This window comes from Octopus bimaculoides, chromosome 16 (assembly GCF_046866305.1).
Source record: "Octopus bimaculoides isolate indiv1 chromosome 16, ASM4686630v1, whole genome shotgun sequence".
NCBI classification, from domain to species: Eukaryota; Metazoa; Mollusca; class Cephalopoda; order Octopoda; family Octopodidae; genus Octopus; species Octopus bimaculoides.
The window spans coordinates 27,455,665-27,481,785 of NC_142943.1; the positions used below are offsets into that span (position 1 = coordinate 27,455,665).

Consider the following 26,121-nt stretch of genomic DNA (forward strand, 5'->3'; position numbering starts at 1 on the left):
GACGAAAGAACTCTGGCCGAAATAGGATTAATGTAATATAATGTAATATAAAGCTGAAGCAAATTAACACCAAATATACAGTGCGTGTGTTTTTATTGGCAAAACTGGCAATATGACCATCCCCAAGTACAACAACATCTGTTTCAACACACGATTTTACATCAAAAATCTTGCAAAACAAATATATATATATATATATATCATCATCGTCGCCCTCGTTTAACATCCACTTTCCATTCTGGCATAGGTTGGATGGTTTGGCTGAGGGCTGGCAAGCCAGAAGGCTGCACCAGACTCTAATCGCATCTGGCAAATTTTCTATAGCTGGATGCCCTTCCTAACACCAATCACTCCGAGAGCATAGTGGGCACTTTTTATGTGCCACCGGCACGAGCGCCAGTCAGACAGCACTGGCAAAGACCACGCGTGAATGGTGCTTTTTGTGTGCCACCGGTATGGCAGCCTGTCAGGCAACACTGGCAATGACCATACTGAAGTGTTGCTCTTTATGTGCCACCGGCATAGGAGTTGTCAGGCAGCACTGGCATCAATCACCCTCGAATGGTGCTTTTTATGTGCCACCAGTATGGGTGCCAATCAGGTGGCACAGGCATCGGCCATGACAATGACTTCACTTGATTCAACAGGACTTCACAAGCACAGTTTATTACCTAATGTTTGAAGGGTACTCTTAAATGGGCTGGTTATGGTGGACTGACATAGGCCACAGTTACGGTCTCACTTGGCTTGCGAATCTTCAGAGCAACGCATATCTCCAGAGGTCTTAGTCACTTGTCATTGCCTCTGTGAGGCCCAACGTTTGAAGGTTATGCTTCACCACCTTGTCTCAGGTCTTCCTGGGTCTGCCTCCTCCCCAGGTTCCCTCTACTGCTAGGGTGTGACACTTTTTCACACAGCTCTCCTCATCTATACACAACACATGACCATACCAGCCCAGTTATCTCTCTTACACACCACATCTGATGCTTCTTATGGCCACCTTTTCTCTCAGGACGCTTACACTCTGTCATGTATGCACACTGATATTACACATCCAGCAGAGCATACTACCTTCATTTCTTGCAAGTTTACGCATGTCCTCAGCAGTCATGGCCCATGTTTCACTGCCATATAGTATGGCTGTTCATACACATGCGTCATACAGTCCATCTTTTACTCTGATTGAGAGACCTTTTGTCACTAGCAGAGGTAGGAGCCCTCTGAACTTTGCCAAGGCTAGTCTTATTCCATCTGCTACACTCTCAGAGCATTCAACCCCGCTACCTATTTGGTCACCTAGGTAATGGAAGCTATCAACTACTTCTAGGTGATGGAAGCCGTTTTCTGCAGATTTTCAGAGTTTATTGCCCCTGAGCATTTGTCACAGATAAAAGCTATCTTCCCAGTTAGCCTTCCTTTGAAATTGCTGCAGCTCTTGTGTCCATAGCTCACACTGGATATATCTTATGGAGTTTTTACCCACGCCTTTTCTACAGATTGAGCAGGGCCATCTACCTGAAGGGATTTGTAATTTGTTGGCCTTCCTACTTATTAAGACTTGGTTTTTGCTAGATTGACTCTAAGTCCCTTCAATTCTAGACCTTGCTTCCATGCCTGAAACTTCTCGTCTCATTCTGATAGTGACTCAGCTATTAAAGCAAGGTCATCTGCATAGAGGAGCTCCCAGGGGCATCCTGTCTTGAATTCCTTTGTTATTGCTTGGAGAACTATGAGGATTGATTCTTGGTAGACCCCTACACTTACCCGGAATTCTTCACTATACTCGTTGTCAACCCTCACTTTACTGACAGCATCCCTATACATGGTTCGTACAACTCTCACTAACCACACATCTATCCCTGGTTTCCACCATGACAACCAGATAAGGGATTGGGGGACCCTTTCAAAGGCTGCTTTCTGTATGTCAACGAAAGCCAGGTACAGAAGTGTATCTTTGGCTAGGCGATACTCCTGCAGCTGTCTTACTAGAAATATAGCATCAGTGGTGCTTTTTCTTGGCACAAACCCAAACTGCATCTTGTCTAAACTAACTCTCTCCAATCTGATCTGGCAGAGTTTCTACAGCTGGATGCCCTTCCTATGTACATACATGTATATATATATGTATATATATATATATATGTGTGTTATAGAGACATATATATATGTGTATATAACATACATATATATATAGATATATGTGTGTGTATAAATATATATATATATGTATATATGTGTATGTGTGTGTGCATATGTGTATGTGTTTGTTTGTACCCCATAACTTAGCCATTAGGCAAAATAAATTGATAGAATATGTATTAGGGCTACTAAGTACAAATCTTGGGGTCTATTTCTTCGACTAAAGGCGGTGCTCCAGAATGGCTGCATTCACTTGACCAAAACAAGTAAAACAATCAAAAACTATGCCACTTAAAACCTGAGCAACACCAGGTATCTCTGCTAGTATAACAATAAAAAATGAAACATAATAAAACTCTTAAAAGAGGATTTGCTCAAGGGTCCTTGTGGAAAAAGTCACATAATCTACAGGTGCTTGATCAACAGAGCCAGAGCCCTTCTCCTTTATTTCCCTCTTTTTACAGGTGTACGCTCTGAATTGGTCGTTTCACACTGGTCATTCTTCCAACATTCACCCACCTTTCAACAAATTTACTAGAAGTCAACTTCCCTCCCCACCCTCAACTTCTTTTTCAAGTGAAATTTGAAGTTGATGAGCCCTTGGTGAAAGAGGCAAGTGTCTCACTGTAGCCCTTTCAGACGAGTCCATCATACTACCTCTTTCACTCCAGCCACCGGAGAAATAAAAGCTGCCTGTCCCTCCTGGCCAAAGGAGGGAGGTATGGCAATCCTACCCCTGGATTTAGCTGATAGCCAGTTCCATCCTACATACAACAGCAGGTGTTCAGCACAAAACCACACAGGTCATCAATACTCAGGCACTGGACGAGGGCGTGCAGAACAGTTTCATCGCTCTGTGCACACCTTGGACAGACCAGGCTGATGGCACTTTCAAGCCTGTAGAGTTTATCTCAAACAGGCAATGCCGCTTGGTAGCACTGCCAGGCAAGAGATGTCTGGAAGTTAAGCATAAGCGCAGGCCCAAAAGTTTTCCAAAACAGACCAATTAGTTGATTCTCATCGACACCTAGAATTTCTCCAAGAACGTCATTGCACTTTCACTTCACTATCCCTCTATAGAACGCTAGAAAGGAACTACCACTGACTGCCTTGCCAGTCTGGTGGAGAGCTGTGAGTGCTTCATGGCACTCAAGGTACCAAGCGCCCCTCCTCAGTCTATACCTAATCCAGATTTACAGTTCAGTCGAAGAGACGAGCTTGGGAAAAGTGAGTCTTACAAACGGCGACCACACTTGCTCATCATCAAGAAACGCTGGAGATGCCATAGCCTGAGTGCATGTCTGGATATCAGCAACCATGGCATGCCCAGCCCTCCATTCAGTGGCTGTTGACAGCAGAACCTGACCAGTGGAATGCGCCCCTTCCACAGAAAGCAGAAGACTAAGTGCACCAGCTTGATCAACCAGAAAATGGGGCAAGGGACGATGGTCAAATGGTAATAAATGACGGATGCAATGTATATATTTGCCACCTCTGCTCGACTTTTCGGGGACAGATTCCTCTCAGCCCATTTCTGCATGAGATTGGCTACCCTGCTCATCACCTTGTCCCAGTTTTTCTCCACCTGGAGGCCTGGACCAAACCAGACTCTGAGCAATTTAAGTGAACTGTCCGTCCAGTGCCCCAGAATGCTGTTGGACGGCATGGACTTGCCTCTCCAGGTGCCAAGTTGCAAGCCCACTGACTTTTCCACTTTAATTTTTGCTCCAGTCACTATTTCATATTCTTGTAGTGTGTCGCCAATCAAGTCTATATGCCTGTGGCTAGGCACTATGATGGTGACATCACCAGCATAAGCAGACACACTTCTCCCACATCCTAGATCATGCGGGACACTGCTTAAAGCCTCCATCTTCTGCAGTAATGGCTCAAGAGTCAGTACATACAGAAGGGAGGAGAGAGGGTACCCTTAATGGACCGAATGTAAGATGCTGAATGGTTCTGACAGGTAACCATTCACCCGAACAACCAAGCAGATGCCGCATTACAAAGCAGCAATCCAACTGTGGAAAACTGGACCGAAACTGGCTGCCTTGGGGACAGCTGCCAAGTATTGATGGTCAACCTTATTAAAGGCTTTAGATTGATCTAAATTGATCAGAGTCCCATCCATGCCAGCTTCGTTACCCACCCTCTCTGTAATGTAAGACATGAGGTGTAGGTTGTCATGAATAATCCTGGTTGGGATGGCACATGTTTGTGCCTCACTAACCAGCTTGTCCATGACAAGTGCTAACCTATTGGCTAACACCTCGACCAAAATGTTCAACTCTGCATTGAAGAGAATGATGCGCCTGCAATTTTCTATAACGTCACCTTGTTTGGGTCCTTTCTCAGCACTACCACTGCCCCTCGACAAACAAAACTGGGAATTCTCCCATTCTGCTGCAAGTTGCAGTAGACATCTGATAAGAGGCCCACAAGCAAGTCTGTCATCAAAATATAAAGCTCGTAGGACAGACCATGCAAACCTGGCCATCTGCCTCTCATGCAGCTCTTCATCTCTTCCTGTATTTCCATGGCTGTTATCAACCTTTTGTAACATTCTCCTTTGCTCGCTGAGAGTCAGGACAGGCTGTCTTGGTAGACTCCGATGTCTGCCCTGTCTTTCAACCAACCTCTCATCCCGAACAGTCAAGCAGGTGCTGCTGAAAGGCCACACATATCTGTTTTGATTTGAACACCTCACATCCGTTCTGGTCCATGAAAGACCAAATGCTGGCTTTACTGCCACTTTTTGCCTCCACCACATGGGCCCATCATGATGCTTTTGTTCCTTCCCCATTTAGAATGTACTTTAGCTCTGACAATGCAGCCTTCATGTTTGGCATCTTTTTCCTTCTTTTTGGGGTGGGTGGGAATTGTCTGCCATTCCCCCTTCTCAACCTCAGTACTCGAGCAGTCCGAGTGTTTGGTGTTTGGGTTGGTTTCTGCTGCTGCTACTGCTGCTATATTGAAAGTACCCACAGTTCTGGTATTGGCAGAAGGGCTGATCATCTCTCCTTCTTAGGGCAGTCGACCCTGAGGTTACCTTGGTCACCACAGTTATAGCACCTTGGTCTTCTGCCCTCCACAGCCACATGTAATTTGGTGCCATCAGGTAGGTTAATTGAGTCACGGATTGAATTTAAGGTTTCTACTTCAATTTGAATAAGGAGTACCAACTCCTGACCTGTCTAATTTTGTTGGTGCAATTTATGCACCTCCAGTATTTTGGCAGTGTCCTCTATATCAAAGAGGACAGCTGTCACCAGCCAACATATATTTGTTTCAGCGGGTACCCCCCCAATTTTTATTTTTGTCATGCTCTAACCAAAGTATGTCAGCATGAGCAGCCATTCCTCCGTTTTTAGGGTCATAATGGAGTGCTGCCTTGCCCCCTGCTTTGTTGAAAAATACCCTCCCACCATGCCAAAGTGCTTTCCTCTTGTCACATGAGTTTTGTAAGTTCAAATTGGTTTCAGGGCCATCTCCAACTGTTGTTGAGTGGCTCTTTCTACTCTTTTCGTCTTGATGTTTAAAACTCTGTATATTACTGATTTTTGATTCGTTTCCTTTGTTAATTCCTGAGGAGTGTTAAGGAAGACGTTGTTTCCTTCCTTCCTTCCTTCCTTCCTTAACAACTCCTTTATATTTTTTTATTTCATTTGTTGTTAAATTCAACATTTCTTTTGTTTGATTTGCTGCTGAGGTGAAACCGTTGCCACTTTATTTGTTGCCATGCATATTTGTGGTGGTGGTGGTGGTGGCCTCAGTGTCATTCTTTCTTTCATCTTTCCTTCCTTCCTCCTTTTCTATTTCAGGAACAATGATGGTGGTTTCTTGGTTTTCTCTATTTTCTTTGTTTTCTTTGTTTTCTTTGTTGTTGATGATGGTGCTGGTGCTGATATTGCTGGTACTTACTTTTATGCTAGTGCTGTGAAGAGGAGGAAACTCACCAGTGTATTGGCTGTTACAACAACAAGAACCCTACCTCCATGACAGGCTCCATATTGTTCTTTGAGAAAACGAAAAATAATTTTTTGTGTAGAAAAGGACTAATTGTCCAAACTTCGCCCCTAAAAGGGAGGAACTTTTAACAAAAGAACCCCTTCTGCACACCAAAGGGGGTTCAGAAAACAAAAACAGTCAACAAACTTCAAAAACACACAACAACATTTCCAACTTACAGAGTGCTCAAAACACGTCTAACCAAGGCAAGAACAATAACAATAATAATAATAATAATAATAATAATAATAATAATAATAATAATAATAATGATGATGATGATGATGAATGCCCTGATGCAGTATCAGGCAGTGGATCTCATGGCTTTTGATCTTAACTGATTGGAAGTGCTATCACGTACATTATTTTGTCTTGGTATAAAAGATGGGCTACAGCAAATATTCTTTCTCAATACCACAGATTTACTTAACCATTTGAGTATGTTCCTTAGTGACTGACGATATGTGCATCGCTGATCATAAGCAGAAGTAGTGGGGGAACACCATAGTCATGTTTTGAGAGGAATTCTTTGGACTTTGAATAATTCACCTCTGGAAACATGGGTGTTTCATTCAACATCCTTAAACAGCCCTTATTCAGGGACTTTTTGAGCAGGCTGGGCTACTTGGCCTGGAGAAAATTCTAACTGGGCCCCACCTGCAAGGTTATGCACTGTTTATCTTGATATAAGATCACCATGTCGGGCACATATGATTGTGATGCATGTACTTGGTGTGCCCTTATCAGACGAGTAGTCATGATTTGTGTAATAGGCTTCATATATTTTACCTAGTGTCACATTGATGGCATGTACTGCTCTCTCACTCAGTAATAATAATAATGATGATAATAATAATAATAATAATAATAATAAGATCAATGCCTACCTACAAAGAACTACCAGGCCAACATATTAAAGAACGGCAGCTCCCCATTATGTCGTATATGCCAACAACAAATTGAGACCATCGATCATGTTGTTTCCATGTGCAGTCTGCTTGCACCTACAGAGTATCTCAACAGGCATGATAGAGCTGCACAATATATTCACTGGGTAATATGCAAAAACCTGTACTTGCCCCATGATAAAAACTGGTGGGAACACAAACCATCCCCAGTACTTGAAAATGATCACATTGCACTCCTCTGGAACTTCACCATTCAAACTGACGGAAAGATAGACGCAAATAGGCCAGACATCATACTGAAAGACTTCAGACAAAAATCATGCCTCCTCATTGATATGACTGTCCCAATCGATATAAACGTATCTGTCAAGACCTACCAAAAACTGAGCAAATATAAAGATCTTGAAATAGAAATTAGCAAAATGTGGAATCTGAAGACGAAAACAATACCTATTGTCATAGGTGCCCTGGGAATGACAGCGAAACGGGCTGATTACTACCTAGATCAGATTCCAGGAAACCCCAAAATGGCTGAAGTTCAAAAGATAGTGCTCATGTGAACTGCCCATATCCTACATAAAATACTGTCTATGTGATCTCAAATTTTAAAGCAAACACATAATTTTCTTATGGTTTCTTAAACATTCACTTGAACAAAACTGTACAAATCCAAATATATGGTACCCTAGGCATAACACCTACATGAACTTCTAACTTGTTGTCTCTTGAGGTCTCTGGGTGAGACTTGGATCCAACTTGTACAAATGCAAAACAAAAGTCAAACATAAAATAATAATAATAATAATAATAATAATAATAATAATAATAAACAACTGAAGAGGTCACCCAGGCACTGCAAAGACTAAGCAACTGGAAGGCACCTGGGTATGACAAGATCCCCAACTTCTGGTTAAAATATCTGACAGGAACACACAAAAAGCTGGCTGAAAACTTTAACGACATGCTAGCAGAGCCAGAGACAATACCTGAATGGCTCACGCAAGGGAAAACTTTCCTAATTCCCAAATCAACTGAAACAGCAAAACCACAAAACTGCAGTCCAATAACCTGTCTCCCTACAATTTACAAATCCTTTACTGCAATAATATTGCAGAGATTGAGCAAGCATCAGGAAGAAAACAGCCTATTTCCAGAAGAGCAGAAGGGATGCTGCAAGGGATCATACAGCCGCAAAGATCAACTAATGATCAATAAAGCCATAACTGAAGACAGCTGCAGAAAGAAGAAAGGCCTCAGCATGGCCTCGATTGACTACCAAAAGGCTTTTGATAGTATTCCCCACACATAGATCCTCGAAACACTAGCCATGAACAAGGTAGTACCAATAATTATGAAATACATAAGACACTCTATGAATAAATGGTAGATAGTGCCACAACTCCAAACAAAAGAGGAACTCATGAAGACCAAAGCCATCCCTATTAGAAAAGGAATATTCCAGGGAGACATGCTCTCACCATTCCTTTTCTGCTTGGCACTGACACCTTTATCTGACATGCTAAATAGAACTGGATGTGGATAGAAATGTTATGGCAAAACAATCAGCTGCCTCTTATATATGAATGATCTAAAACTCTACGCTACAAAAGATAAACAGCTGAAAACACTACTACAGACAGTACATAGATTCACCAAAGAAATAGATATGAAATTTGGCTTAGAAAAATGTGCCAAAGCAACCCTGAAAAGAGGAAAACTAGTTAAGAGTAGCAACATCACACTACATAAAGCCAATGAAATGAGAGAATTAGACCAAAGCTAGACATACAAATATTTAGAAATCGATGAACTAGATAGGATACAACACACACAAATGAAAGAGAAAATAAAGAAAGAATACTATAGACGAGTTAGATCAATACTGAAAACAGAGCTCAATGCTAAAAACAAGATAAAAGGTATTAACATTCTAGACGTCCCAGTTATAAGTTACAGCTACAATATCCTTAACTGGACACTAAATGAACTAACCAAAATAGACAGGAAAACAAAAAAAAAAAAAATTACAGGATCTAGGATGTACCACCCAACATCTGATATAGAAAGGTTATATATACAACGTGTAGAAGGTGGTAGAGGCCTTATACAACTGGAAAACTATTATAAAATAACAATCATAGGACTGAAAAAATACTTACTTCAGAAGCAAGGAAAACTAATACAAATAGCTACAAAACACAAGCAAGCTGATAAATACAAACAAGAGGTCATATTACCTAACAAATATGAAGAAGAAGAAGAAGAAGAAGAAACAACAAAAGCTATAAATCAAATAAAATCCAAACTAAAATTAGAATAGCAACGGACCATGATAAAATGATGGCAAGAAAAGCCCCTTCATAGCAAATACTGAGCTAAACTAAATGCAAAAGAAATAGACAGAGAAAAATCCTAGCAATGGTTGAGAAGCTCAGGACTCAAAGCAGAGACTGAAGGATTTTTAATTGCAGCACAAGACTAAAGCCTCCCCACCAGAAATTACCAAAAACATATAATGAAAAGAAACATAACAAGTAACTGCAGAATATGTGGAGATGGACAAGAAACAATAAATCCTATTATCTCTGTCTGCCCAGTCCTGCCTAAGAAGGAATATATTCTCAGACACGATAGAGTTGGGACCTACACACACTGGAAGCTATGCCAACACTATGGAATAACAATAGGAAAAAGATGGTATAGGACACGCCAGAAAAGGTCACAGAAAACGAGAAAGTAACCATACTTTGGGATATGCCAATATACACAGATAGAGAAATTAAGGCCAATAGGCCAGATATAGTTGTCAAAGATCATGAAGGAAAAAAATGCTTTCTAATTGATGTATCAATACCAGCAGATGACAACGTTTCTCGAAAAGAAATCGAGAAATTTTCAAAATACAAAGACCTGGAAATGGAGGTAATTCAAATGTGGAATCTAAAAACAGATTGTGGGCACATTAGGTATGATAAAAAATATTCAGACAAATGCATAACAAAAACACCAGGACTTGCAAATAGATATAACATACAGAAAATTGCACTACTGGGCACTACACATATCTTATGCAAAACACTTTCAATACATTAACCATAAGAGCATCACAGCAAACCACAGCACGGAATCTAAAAACAGATTGTGGGCACATTAGGTATGATAAAAAATATTCAGATAAATGCATAACAAAAACACCAGGACTTGCAAATAGATATAGCATACAGAAAATTGCACTACTGGGCACTACACATATCTTATGCAAAACACTTTCAATACATTAACCGTAAGAGCATCACAGCAAACCACAGCACATACCCAAGGCTCACAGAGCTGAGCTCGGTAGTGAAGTGAAAACACGTTATAAAAATAAAACTATTGAATAATGATAATAATAACAACAGCAACAACAACAACAACAACAACAACAACAATAACAACAATAATAGTAATAATAGCAGCAGCCGGATGTGATCTTCACTGTTCTGACCAGTCAGCAACTGAAGACACAGAAATACTAATACAACCCAGTAGAACAACTGAAAAATAACTCTCAAAAACTCGAATATCTATAATTTCCTGTGAGTATTTTAAATTTCCTTCAAAATAAGTTTTAAAACTTGCTTATCTTCAGTTTTCTCTGGCTGAACACAAAGAATCAGCTTTAAAAATGTTGAAACTTTAATATCTAGAACTCACTGTGAATATATATCCTTTCTTTTCTCCCTGAGTATTCGAAATGTAAACATCCTTTTATTGCCAGAACACTATAGTTTTTTTCTGGTGAGACACACACACTATCAAAGAAATATAGCCCTGGTAGGAACAACCCACATCTTATGCAAAACACTATCAATTCCATAATACAACCTAAACATAACAACCCATAAACATAAGACACACTCTATACAGCAATTGACCAGTGAAATAAACTTTCACCACTATCTAGTTAACCAATACCTTACACACTCAACACACAATACAAGCAGTACAACTCAAGAGAAAAAAAAAGACTAACACAATACAATACCAAGTAAAGTTTTTACACACCCAACAGCATAAAAGAACATGCAATGCTGCACACACCCCAGCAACACAGAGGTGTAGCACGTGATGCAGTAGAAATTTATCTCAATCTACCAAATATTGAACAATTATAGCATAATAATGACAATGACAACAACAACAACAACAATAATGATAAATATGCTGATGCTGTACCAGGCACTGGCTCTTATAGCCAAGACAGATACAGAGGATGCCTGAAATTGGCTCTCATGACCAGGTTAGATACAGAAGATCCTCGAAATTGGTACAACATGAATATAAAAGATGACATGGCAATATGGTGGGAATGATCCATTGGAAGCTTTCTGGAAACTATGGCCTACAAAGAGTAAGGTTGTGGTATGTTCAAATCACAGAAGAAATTACTGAGAATGATGATTGCAAATTCCTGCAGGATGCAGTGTTTCAGTGCGACCACCAGATCAGACATCTAAAACACTTGACATTATGGTGGTGAACAAAAAAGAAAAGACTTGCATGAAAATTAACAGAGTATATCCTGGTGATGACAGGATTGAAGAAAAAGGAGAAAAAATAAACAACTATGACAATTTGAAGTTGGAAATAAACAGGTTTTAATCAATGAAGAGAGTGAATGTGATACCAGGAGTAATTGATGCAATTGGAAGTATCAGCACTCAACAACCAACATAGCGCAAAAAGGATTTGTACAAATGTAACGACAGAACACCTACGAAATCAGCATTGTTTGGAACTGCAAGAGTTCTCTGCAAGGTCCAGGTTCTTCAATAAACAAGTGCCTCCCTAGTCTTCTGCGTGAGGACAGCTGACATTTTCCATCATACCCATCAAAATAAGCGAGAGTTTTCATCAAATAATCATCCTTTCTACTATAGTGACAAGGCCTGAAATTAGTGTGGAGGATGTTAGTTAAGTACATCAACTCCAGTGTTCAAATGATATTCATTTCATTGAATTGAGAAAGATTAAAGTAAAAGTTAACCTCGGTGGAATATGAAGTCAGAATGTAAAGCTGGAAGAAATGCAGATAATCATTTTGCCCAGCATGTTAAGGATTCTACCAGGTCATTGCCTTCTGAAGTGATGTGTATAGGAATTATAAGATACCATATTAGTCATGCTGATGATATTAAGTATTTTGATTTCGTAAAAGAACATTTTAATATCAATTGAATTATTTCTTGTAAAATCTATATTACAGCAAAGAACAAATGTAGAAATTTGAAGCTTACATTGAAGTGGCAAAGAATTGATAATGCACTGAATAAATTATTTACAGATTGGACTTCCTGGCAAGTAAGATAATATATTTATTATTTCATCAGTTCATATTGTGAGTCATTGATAAATTGATTTTTACTTCTCCTTCTTTGGAGGGTGACAACTAAAAATACACTGTCAAGAAATGTATTTAGATATTGTTTATAGTAAAAGTAGATTTTAATAATTTGAATACTTGTAAAATATTACTAATTGTTTGTCTGACTTTTCATCAGCCTCTCCCCTCTCTCTCGGCCTCTTTACAAACATGCACACATATATATATATATATATATATATCATCAGTGGATCATATATCTGTAAAAGAAGTACACTCTAAAAAAGTTAGACCATTAATGTAATTTATATGCAGTGAAATATATATCCGGTCATAGAGTGACCAATAATTTTACATTTATAAGTGCTTAGCTTTATAGACGACTCCTCAGAATCCCATGGCCACACCTATGGTACCTGCCTGCACTTATACTACATGTATATCTACATTTATGTATATTATGGATTAGTACTTTACATGCAATTATATGACAAAAGACACAAGTTAGCCATAAAGGAATACTCAAAGACTGTCAGCCTCACTTAAATATACAAATCTTATGAGATACGTGCTTGGGTAAATTTAGTCTCTATTGATACTGAGAAGTTGGCAGGCTGGGTAAAAGCTTGTTCTTGATGGTTGTTCAGATGAATGCCAAAGTATATCCACACTGAATAGGATATACAGAAAGATATTGACATATATGCATGCATGCATGCATAAAAAGTAGGCATGTATGCATATATGTATGCATGTATATCATTATGCAGTTTTATTTTAGCATTTCTTGCCAATATAGAGAAAGCCAGTTTCTAACTTACATTCAAGGCTTCTTCCTTGGAATTTCAGCAACATCAACATGCGTGTATGTATATGTGAGATTTGTATATTTGCATATCTAGACATGCTCATATATACTTAAATGATGAACTCCTGAAAAGTTTTACAGATTTTTACAGCTCCAGTGATGGATTGGATCTGTAGTCTTCAAATCAGCTTTTTCCTTTCTGGTTTTAAGAAGTTTAATTTCTCAAGGTTGGTATTTAGGCAGTGTGTTACATATCCCAGAACCCCAATAATAACCTGAACTTGTAATATGGATAGAGTAACTACAGATTTCTCAATACTTCAGTGCAGGTATTCTTTTTATTACTGATCTTCAGCTTTATATTAACATCTGCTGGGCAGCTGATTTCCACAACTGTACACAGTTTCTCTTATCTATCCCAAATCATTATATCAAGTCTTTTGTGTTTATTTTGTTTACATTTTATTGAGATTTTCAGAGACATTTTACCAGTACTCCTTTTTCATTATGAGTGGCCATGGCTTCCCCCATACTGTGGGTTCTTGTCTCTTTGTCCTTGGGGTTATCCTTTCAATGGATCTCATTATATACAGTATCCTAACCGGTATCATGTCTCATCAGTAGATAATGCTGTGTTGACATATTTGGACAACTGTTTATGATGTGCATGATATTTTCGGTGTTAACTCCACAAAGTCTACATCAGTTGTCACATTTTATGTTTTTCCTGTATTTCTGTCCCTTTTGTGAATCAGGTATTTGGTTGATATTTCTTGTTCGTGGATTGTTACTATCAATCATGAATGTTACTATCATTTCTGAGCATTCAACTAACATATCATACATGATCTTCTGCTCATACAGACTCATCTTTTCATCTGATGATACATGTATTTAATATTATCAGACAAGGAATACTGCTCAAGGAGCTGCTTTCCAAGTCTTATGATGTTATCAGCCTCATGTGTGCAAACTTGGTCAAGGGATGCACTTCAACACTCGGTGGTTAAAAGATGTTGCCAAAGGGATATGAGACGACATTCAAAGATAGTTTGGATTGATGTTAAGTTTCTGCCACTTTGTTTTCATTTTAGGTAGGGGCGGTCGACGTTACTGTTTATGTGGAAACTATGTGTGCTTGTTAGTATCTTCTGGGTTTTCACATCAATGGCTCGGATCTCATCAAGCATACAATCAAGAAGCCCAAATGTTGGTATGAGCACTGGCACTGCAAACACAGTGTTGGCCACTGTTTTATTGAATGCAGAGAGTTCCAAAGTCGAAATTTTCTTTATTTGCCTGTAATATTCTTTAGTGACATGTGTTTTGTTACAGGTGCCATTTTAAGATATATTTTCCACCCTTAGATACTTGTAACATTCCTCATCATATATAGGGGGAAACAGTGAAATCATTGATGGAGATGTTGTTAGTCTGGTTTACAATTTTTCCACTTCTTACAATGATATAGCAACATTTATCCTGATCAAACTCCAGAATATTTTAACCAGAACAAAGCCCTTTTTCATCTCATGAATATTCTTGACATATAGTTTCAAGTCATCCACAAAGAAGCAGTGTATAATTTTGGTATTTCTGTTTCCTTTTGAACCTGTGAGATATCCTTCAGACTTCCTTAACAAGAATGACAAGTCTAAACAACATCCTGCAATACTGTATTTTATCACTGATAATACAATCATTCTTTGTGTTTGAATACAAGATGTTAGCCCACGATGAAGTCAAATCAGCTATGTCTTCGACTATGCTCACTGGAACCTTATCAAGTTGAAGGGCTTCTAGCATCCATGAGTGGGGGACAGAGTCAAAAGCTTTCTTGTAATCTAGCCACATTGACACTAGTTTCCATCTCTGCTCTACACCTCTGACATTACAGTTTTGTTTATGAACAATTGCTTGGCACATCCCCAGACCCCTTTCCTCCCATCTACTTGTTCTGATGAAGTGATATTTTGACTTTCACAATGATCATGGAGAAAGATTTTTAAACTTGCTGTATATAATTTATGCATTAAGTTCTGGAATGCAATTTGCCAGTTGTTTTTTGCAATGTGAGTGGTTCTGCATTGGGGGATCAGTTTTGTCTTTGCCAGAGCTAACCAGTCTGGTATGCTATTATTCCCATTGAGAGGCTGCTGATGCAGGTTGATAAAATGTGGTCAGTAGAAGATTAGCTTCTTGTACCAGTATCCAACAATCAAGTCTCTTCCAAGTGCTTTACCACCCTGAAGTTTCTTGATTACAGTCATAAGAGTATTACCATCAGTGTTGTATGTCTTGAGTGTAATGTAGGTACAATAAATTCTTTGAATTTCTTACAGCCAAAAGGCATCTTGGTTCAATTCATTTCTTCGCTCCAAATTTTCCTCCAGAAGGTCTCTATGTCTTCTCATGAAGGGGCTTCTATCATGTTCACTGCTTCTCTTCTCATGTCTCTGTACTCTGTTGCCTTGTTCTCGTTAAATTTTTTGTTTATCGTTTATCTCTCAGTTATTCCCTTGTGATGTTAGAGTTTCTCACTGACAGCTTTTAACTCCTACTTGAAAGTGAGCAGTTTGCAATCAAGTGTCCTCATTTTGCATCGTCTGTCATCATTTCTATCTCCTTCACTTTTTGTGGTGTGAAGTATACTGATTTGCTTGTTAGCAAGCTATAAGCATCATCACATGACTGATAGTCTTCCGTAAATCAGCAGTTTTTTTCTCTCTTATGTGTGTATGTCTCTTCTATTTTTTACTTATTATAAATCTTCCACCGAGGAGGGAGCCATTTTCCTATGTATGTATGTTTGTATGTATGTATGCATGCATGCATTCATAAATATCCCATGCATGCATTCACAAATATCCCTTTAATGTTGACTGTGAGAAGAATAAGTATTCATTACCTTACTCTTTTACTCTTTTACTTGTTTCACTCATTTGACTGCGGCCATGCTGGAGCACCGATTAATATTCATATTTAGGCAACATCAGTCTCTTGCTTCTCTGAGTTTTGCTTGTGGGTATATACAGGTTTTTTAGGCAATTTACAACTAAAGGTTATCAAGGAACTTATATATATATATATATATATATATATATATATATATATATATATATAATTCGAAGTTGTGTTAACTTCATGAAGGGATGGTTTCATCCAAGGAAATACTGGTTCAATACCTAATATTTTGGGGGAATGAATTTCCTTAAAATAATAGGTATATATAAAAAAAACCATATAGTTTATATTCATTTAAAGGAAAAACAGAAAATGGAGATTGGGAAGTTGATTGTTTATTATTAGCACCAAATTGGTCATCTTCACTTACAGCTGTTTCAATTAATACTCAATAAACATTAAACTTCCATTTATGTGACATGCGCACAATATTTGGGTGTTTTATGTGTACTTATGAGTTCATTTTAGCAGACTGAATGTTACAGTTTATGATTTGTATTGTTATATGCTCAGGTTTACAGGTTGGTTAGAGAAAGTAAAGTAGGTAAATGAAATTAGAACAATAAATAAAGTAAATAGAGATGACAGAGGAAAGTTAAATATATAAGGTAAGTTAATAAAAGAATGAAATATTCGTTTATCATTCAACTACTACTACAGTTGAATAATATTCTTAACGTAGCTTTTTTGATGCAGTCAGTGTCTTCCAAGTAGTCTCACTAATTCAGTTTTAATCGAAATCAAATCTCGTTTTTTAAATTATTTTTGACTTGTGATAAGCTATATTTATACTTAAAATACTTAAAACCTGGTGAAGTAGAACAAAAGTTAAGAGAAAAAATGTACAGACCAAACTGGTTGACTGATGGGTAGTAGTGCCCAACATCGACATTTTGAATCCACACCATTCTTTTAATTTTGATTAAGAATTATTATATTGGTGTTAATATGAAAGAGAAATGTTAAAGGAATATATTGGTAAAGATTTCGTAAAATTTTATTCATTAGAAAAAGAAGGTATTTGTTGTGTGGACACCCCCAGGCGATAAGTAGACTAGTCCAATATGTATAAATAGCTAGACAAAAAGCATCGTGAAGTAGAGAAGAAGGGCAAGCCAGAGTAAGGAGCCGTCGAGACAAGACATCGAGTTCTGTAGAGTCGAGTTGTCGGAAGTGAGAGTTGAGTAGAGGTCATCTGCACGTGCGATATAACTATTTAATTTTAATTCTCAAATTTTTATCAATTTTTGCATGATATTAAAGGGATACTACACATATCTGAACTAAACAGTGAAAGCTTTTATTGGACATCTGGCTGGCATATAGCAATTGTATCGCTAATTTGTTTCCGTGTATGAACAGTAAAATTTTTATTGCCGTCACAGTGTTTACCATTTTACAAAATCAAACTAGAAAACTGGACAAAACAGAGAACACAATTTTAAAAATTAAAAAGAAAAAAAGTGAGTGAAAGAAGTGAGAGAAAAAGGAAAAAAAAAACAAAAAAAACAATTCACCTCCTTGGATTGAAAAGTTAGAGGCACTGGAAACCTTTCTAATGGCTATTGAGACACACCAGCGTGCTTGCAGCATTGCTGCAGGTGATGGCGAGGCTGATGCGCGGGAACAGCCAAGCACCCTCACGAGCCTCACCAGTTACCTCTGCAACACAAGTTGCCAGTGAAGACAAGAATCTTGCAGTAAGTGGTCTGACCCCACAATATGTCTCAAACTCCACAGGATAGACAATGTAATTGGCAAACAGATCACAGTATTTCAGGATTCTGTTCTGCTCGGCTGCAAAAGCTGTGGATCTTGCCCTGACCGCAGCATGCAAGATGTGAGAAGAAGCAAAGGAGTCCCTAACTGTGACATCCCAGACAAGGCATCTGCCTTGTGATCAGGGGCACGGGTGAGGCCGTCAGGTCTCTTACCACCACATCTGGACAATCCAGATAGTTCCAAGATGGAGGGGGTCATTTCTCTGGGTCAAGCTCTTCTTGAGTATCAGGTTCAGCTCCATATGATGCCTGAAGCAACCAGCATTCAGGCAGCAAGAAAGGCTATGGAGGCCTGTGAAGTTGAGGAGCCTGCCACAATGACAAATCAAACCCGTGCATACATCAGCTCCCACTCTGAGGGCAATGGAGACATGAAGTTCGTGCAAGCTGAGTAGGCCACCAACATTAGCCACAGAGATGGCACCAATCCAGTCACCTGAATATGTGGCGCTAGCAGACAGTAAGCAGCACCTTGAAAACTGGTCCGACTGGATGAAGAGGGAGTTGAAAGTAGCCTTCGAAATTATGTTGTCCAAAGCTCTCTGACTCCAACAGTCCTCCACCTTCTCAGGAGCAGACATGCCCAATTCCCTCCAGTGTTGGAGAGCTTCATCCAATTCCCTGTTGGAACTGGTTCCTGTTGGAGAGGATGTTGCTTGCCAGGTTGGAGCAGGCATGGGTGGAAGAAAGGAAGCAGGGGAGAGGGAAGGACAAACACTTACAAAGACCAAAACCTCTAAATCTATGGGCAATGCAACCTGATTGTGGGACGTTGGAGAGAGTGAGTCTGACATTGACTAAGCATTCGAGTTTCTCAAAAATGAGATTGTCAAAGCATTGGAGGCACAATGAGAATCAGTAAGATGAGCTGACTCTGAATAAATATAGAAGCTTAGGGAGTGAGAGGTAATTCCTAAGAATGAAAAAAGCTTGATAGGGTTCGATAGCTTCAATATTTTTCAGTAATTGCTCAATGGTAGCCACCTTCGACTGGAAGATAGACTCAAAGGCAAGGTTTGTGACAGGGGCACCTAGAGAGTACCAAGCTGATGGGGGATGGACTGCAATGGAAGGGAAGGACTCTGCAAAAAAGGTCAATAGTTGGTTGATGTTGAGAAACCGGGTGGTTGTGGATCAATAGTTCACATTTGGAGCTGTTTACTTGGAGACCCCGGCAACCAAGCTCCGCAACTATCATGTTAGCAATGGCAGAACCCTGTCCAGAGGTCTCCTCAAACAAGCATCGTCGAGATACCAGATGTTGAAGTCTGGCTCGACACCCATTTTGGTGATGTCATCAATGCCCAGTGCGAACAAAGTGGGCCCAAATGGGTCACCTTGTTGGACTCCTGGGGGAGAGGTGATGATTTGGTCACTGGAGGAGAGATAGGAGGGCTCCCGACAAGCCTGCCATGCAAGGTAGTAGGGTTGAACTAAACTATTTCTTAGACGCACACACAACAAAATTTAAAAGACAACACAAATTGATAAACTATTTTTTATAAAAAATGAAATTTTTTTGCTTAGTTTTTTGTAGTATGGCCTTTTAAAGTCCATTTTTAAATAAATTATTTTAATAACAAGATTATTTAATAAAATATCATTTTTTTGATTTTGTCTCTATGAGCAGTACTGGATCATGTAGTAGGGCTATTCAGAAAAGGCAAATGACAAAAATTCAAATATTTTAACAGTCAATTTTCACTATTTTAAAATTTTCAAACATGGTGCTAATTATTTGCATGCTAAAAATAACTTAGTTTATAATTTATTTATTAATTGTATAGTAAATAGAATATGATTATTTGTGGCTTTGTCTCTATGAGCAGTACGGAAGTCTGTAGTAAGACTGTTCAGAAAAGGCAAATGCTACTTGTAATTATATTCTATTCAATATTGATTTAATTTACTTTATTTAAAATAAAGTCATTTTATTAAATTATATTATTTTCTTTTCATAATTTTAAAAATTCTTTAAATATATTCATTTGTAACTATGTCTCTTTACAGTACTGAAATTACAGTATGTACATTATGTCCAGAAAACGCAAAGCTGCAATAATTATCATTCATTTTTAATTTAATTTCTAAATGAGAATTAGTCAAATGAAAAAAATCAAAATTTTGTCTGAATTTCCTTGGAAATTTTTGAATTCGAAATGACTCCAAAAAATGATAATTTTATACATTTTCAATTAAAATTTTACTATTACTGCAATATCTGTAAAAATCACTGGACTAGCCAATGAAAAATTTGAATGCATACCAACAATATTCTTAACAATTAAACCTGGAAAAGTAGAGGACAAGAAAAATCTCTTTAAAATTGGAGCTTAAATATTGCTGCTAAAATTAAATTTTTTAAATTTTTATTAATTCATTTAGTACAAAAATAAAATCAAAATGAAAAAAGGAAAAGTGAAATTAATTGAATTTTAAAAAAATATGAAAAAGTACCTAAGAGTTACATTTAATTTTGATTTTAGCAGCAATATTTTAAGCTCTAATTTTAATGAGATTTTTCTTGTCCTCTACATTTCCAGGTTTAATTGTTATGAATATTGTTAGCATGCGTCCGCATTTTTCATTGGCTAGTAAAGTATGAAAAGGAATTATGAAAATTCATATATGTTGGTGGCTAATGAGCCCTGCTCTTGACAAGCATATACGACTGCAAACATTGCAGACCAAGCTTTCCCCCATTCACTACACACGCAGTGTGCTTTTGAGCAACATGCTTAAGTTCTTCATGCTGAATACGTGCTCTCTCAAAAGTGTTGACCTCTCCCACCTCCTTAACCTGCTTCCTCTATCTGTGGTGATGACAGGTACTGTTCTCCCAGTCAGTCTCCTGCATAACACAGGCCTTTAATGAAGACTTGACGCAGCCCTTAAATTGCAGCCTTGGTTTCTGCTGGGGTCTCTTTCCATTCACAAGTTCCCCATATAGCATCTGTTTAGGAATCCTACTATCCTTCATTCTAATAAGGTGTCCAGTCCAACATAACCGGTACTTGTGCACCATTGCCTCAATACTCAAGATATCAGCTGTCTTCAGGTTAGCTCTCTGGGAATATATGTCAGATATCAATATTCTGGTCACCTCTTTAACATATATATATATATATATATATATATATATATATATATATATACATATGTATACACACACACACACACACACACACACATGTCCATACACCCACATATCATCATCATCATCATCGTTTAACGTCCGCTTTCCATGCTAGCATGGGTTGGACGATTTGACTGAGGACTGGTGAAACCGGATGGCAACACCAGGCTCCAGTCTGATTTGGCAGAGTTTCTACAGCTGGATGCCCTTCCTAACGCCAACCACTCAGAGAGTGTAGTGGGTGCTTTTACGTGTCACCCGCACGAAAACGGCCACGCTCGAAATGGTGTCTTTTATGTGCCACCCGCACAAGCCAGTCCAGGGGCACTGGCAACGATCTCGCTCGAAAATACACAGAGATATATGCCTATGCCAATATGTACACATACATCCATGTGTACACACATATTCATGCATACACATACATTCATAAATATGTGGGCACATTCACACACACATGTATGCATACCATCACCTGGTCATGCTCATCACCCCTAAAAGGAAATTAATATAGATCCATATTGATCAATTAATTCCCATTGGTTAATGAAATTTAAGGATCTTTTCTGTGTGGTTGCCAGTGGCTGCTAGCGTCAATTTTCAGTTCAAATTGACTTTATATTTGGTGTAAGGATACTACACTTTTGTAGGCTAATTAATGACATGAAAGTAAATTTTGCTATAAATCAATAAATAAGGAGTTATTAGTAATTTAAGTTTGAAAATGTTGGTAATTTTAGCCAATCATAAGCCAAAGACACGTTCATGTCCGTTTTTGATCGTTGGCTCCAGCTCGTATCTGAGCATTGGGTTCGTCAGTCTCCATTCAGTCTCCTTGGCCTGTTTCAAGAGTAACAAGCTGAAACATGAGAACTTTTTTGCCTGTTGCCATAGTAACAGTCTTTGAAAAGTCTGCGGGGAAGCACATGTTGACAGCAGTCTTGTTTACTCATTTATTTTTGTCATTGAGCATTGAGGTGGTTGTGATGTATGCTAAAAATAACAGCTAAATAAAATTTTTTTGATAAATCTTTGAAATTAAAGTTAATTTGTCAACATCTCGCACAGAGATTTAAAACTGTTTTTCTCTTTTAAATTAACATAAACATTTATTTAGATAAAAGAAAATTACCAGAGACATAATATGTGTTGTTTACAAATATTGACAACATATGCTATTTTCAAGATGATGACGACAAAATGTGCAGTCACTCACAAAATTACAGCTAAATCTAACTTAAAATTCTTATTGTTGTCTTTGGTTTGGTATCTTAAAGACAATAAGAGTTTTAATTTAGATTGGTTCATCCCATCTCTTTCCCTTACGATAAGGGCAAAGGATTCTGTAACATTTGTAATTTTGAACTCTTCCATATTCTCTTCCCTAAGAATCACCTTGTTAACACGCTTATAGAGCGATCTTACAAATGTAGGCATTGGCAGAAACACACCTTTGGCTCATATGAATGATTTATACCAGTCTGTATGGTTTGAGCATTTAGTTCACCTTGCACTCTACTTCAATAGATAAATCCACTTCCAAGCCTTTGAACATTTTTCCAACCAACATATCGCTCTATATTTCTCCTTTCTTTGTTCTCTACTTATTATTTCTTTACCCCTTCTCTTCCTATGGTCAACCTTTGACATCAGATCTACTAACGGTTTTTTAAATACTTAATAGCATTCTGTTTATTATTTGTGCAGTCTTCATAATTGTTATAATGTCTTCTTGTTGTTGAGATTGGTTCTCTTTCTTTACTGATGAGGAGATTACATTATTTTACACCGTTTATTCCTTTGGAATAAAACCAATGTTGTCTTCGAAACATATGTCAAAAGTAAAAGGATTTGAATAACATCTGCGTTTAACTCCATTTATTTACTTATATATATATATATATATATATTTCTATAAAGGCTATTTGCCAACAAAATGTGGCAGTTCTTGGGGATAAGGGCCACAAGGGCTTTGGCAAACCCGAGGGTTTTACTTCCAGTTCCGCCACCCAACCCTGTATAAATTAGCTACATACAGATCCCTACCTCATACTTTCAACCTACCTCATAGAGTGAAAGTCAGAAAAAGGGAAAATGTTCAGATAAGCAAAAAATAATAATAAGAAGAAAAACAAAATATTGTATCATATGCCACTTCTTGTACAGTCTTTAATCTTCTGAAATAGAAATGTGATAATCATAGGAGCAAACATGACATACAATAGTAAATTCTGCACTTTATTACCAGGAAGAGATTTACCCTCCTCCATTGAAAATTGGATTTTAATAGTCTGGTTAGTATTTATGATTCCTGTAACCCTCCTCAAAATACATTTTGCTTTTTGTTCGTTTCAGATTGGCAAGTTGGATAAATTTATGATATCTGTACTAGAGGAAGATATGACTAATATTGTGAAACTTTTTCAGGAATATGAAATTAACTTGAAAGAATGGTTAACTGAACCACATATTAAAACTGTATACCAGCTGGTAAGTAAATTTTAAGTAAACTCTCCTCTACAGTTTTCTGAAGGCCTTGAGGGGTTTTAAAGGCTGTTATTTACAGCTGGTTTTATGATGTTAAATGCGAGTAATAAATCTCTCCCAGGTTAGAATACCAATTTGTTACATGTGAGCCTGTTGTACCATTCACTATTCAAAGTATGATAAGGTAAATATTACTAACATATTGCAACCCAGTCAACTGATTATATTCATTTCCTACAGATTTGTTTCTTTAACAAAGGATATTGATATCAGTATTGAGAGGTGAGTCATATTAAAATTGAACTAAGTTTCGGTTGAGGTGAGTCTCCATCCTGATTTCAGTCTTTGTTAAAATCATATTCATTCACTTATATAAAACAGTGTCTTTGAGAAAATTTTGAGTCTTGTAGAATCTCACATATACACACATATCTTTTTAAGAACATATACACATGTATGTGTGTGAGCATATATATATATATATATATATATATATATATATATATATATATATATATATATGAATGTATGTATGTATATATATATATATATATATATATATATATATATGAATGTATGTATGTATATATATATATATATATATATATATATATATATATATATATATATATATATATATATATATATATATATATATATATGTATATATATATATGAATGTATGTATATATATATATATATATATATATATATATGTGTATATATATATATGAATGTATGTATATATATATATATATATATATATATATATATATATATATATATATAAATGTATGTATATATATATATATATATATATATATATATATATACATGAATGTATGTATATATATATATATATATATATATATATATATATATATATATATATATATACAGGTTGTGGCAGAAATACCTCCCACATTTGAAAGGTTGACAAAAGGAAAAAGAAACAACATTTATGAAAAATTAATTTTACTGTTGTTTAAACAAAGGGTTACAGTTTGTGTTCATTAGCTAAATGAAAACATCATTGGCACTTGCATAATTTCATTAGCAACACAAAGGGATCAAATGCATTTGGGACGTGTAAACAGCAAAGTAGGAGGGATTGAAAATGTAAGACAGATTAAGTTTATCCGTGGAAAGAACAGCCTACGAAACATACCACGGTAACCTTAGGCAGGGAAAGAAAGGGCTCTCTCTTTCTCTCTGTCTCACTTTTTGGGATTTACAGGATCATGCTCAGAGTGGTTTTGTCAATCACGTATACCATCTTTGCTACATTCACCCACCTTTTATTGAATCTTTCATGAGACAAAACTTCCTCTCTATTCTCACCTTCCTTTTCATGTGGTATTTGAAAAAGTTGATGAGCGATTGGCCAGAGAAGTAAGTGTTTGTCTCTAAACCTTTTGTACGAGTCCACGACACACATTCTTTTACCATGGCCACCAGTACAATGAAAACTGCCTTGCCTTCCCGGAAGGTGGTTGAACAATATTCACGATAGACTTTGCTGATAACCGAATTTGTCGCACATGTGACAGCAGGTGTTTGACATAAGCCTACGAGTCTGGAATGGTTGGGCACTGCATCAGTGTGTGCAGAAAGGTTTGATCACTCTGACTGTATCTCAGACAAGTCGGTCCAGTGTTTCTCAAACTGTGCCTGTTGAGCTTATCCCGAATGGGCAATGCTTCCCAATAGCACTGCCAGGCCAAGGATCTCTGGTGATTGTTCATAGGTCCCGGCCCGAAAGTTGTCCTGAAGAGGCAGGTCAGGTGTTCCTCGTTGACACCCAGATTATCCCCAAGAACGTCATCATACCTCCCCTCCACTAATCCTGTATAGATCGCCTTTGCGGAATTGAAGTCGCACAAGTCTGGTCCCAGACGGCAGAGTTGCTTGAGAGCAAGACAACACTCACGGTGCCATTCACCTAGCCTTGGTCTGTGTTTGATTTATGACTGTAGTTTGGCCAAAGAGACGAGCTGCAGGAAAGTGTGTCTCACAAACGGCCACCACACCCGTTAACAGTCATCTGTGAAGTGCTGAATATGTTGCAGTCTCACCGCATACTTGAGCATAATCAACCCTTGCATGCCCATTCCTCCATTTAGCAGTTGCTGACAGCAAATGGATCGCCTAACCATCGTAACACTTCCTTTCCACAAAAAGCGGAAGAGTATGCGTTCCAGTTTGGTGATAGTAGGGTTGGGACAAGGGAGTACAGTCAGACAGTAATAGATGACTTCCATCCAGCCAATTAGGAATAGCTTCCTCTCTGCCCATTGCTGGGTGAGAGTGGCCACCCTACTCATTATCTTATCCCAATTCTTCCCCAAGCAATTTAACTGGTCCGTCAGTCCAGTGTCCAACGATGGAGATGCTGCTGGATGGCGTGGGCTTATTTCTCCAGGTGCCATTCTGCAAGCCCACTGACTTTACTGGGTTAATTTTTGCTCCCGTTACCGCTTTGTATGCGTTTAGTGTCTCACTGACCAGATTGATATGCCTGT

General features: G+C 37.8%; 1 protein-coding gene across 8 annotated transcripts in view; it reads left to right on the top strand.

The window, feature by feature from the left end:
- Positions 1-26,121, top strand: part of LOC106871768 (uncharacterized) — a 1,221,261-nt gene that overhangs the window by 1,001,193 nt on the left and 193,947 nt on the right. For 5 of the 8 annotated variants that reach the window (XR_016244689.1, XM_089364843.1, XM_089364845.1 and 2 more), the window contains exons 68-69: positions 12,307-12,401; positions 23,468-23,602. Coding sequence is in view for 6 of the 8 variants with exons in the window: in XM_089364843.1 (XP_089220969.1) it covers positions 12,307-12,401; positions 23,468-23,602 (230 nt within the window). In the remaining 2 variants the exon portion in view is untranslated. The remainder of the gene's footprint in view (positions 1-12,306; positions 12,402-23,467; positions 23,603-26,121) is intronic. The other 3 variants (XR_016244690.1, XM_089364846.1, XM_089364847.1) reach the window with 1 other exon arrangement.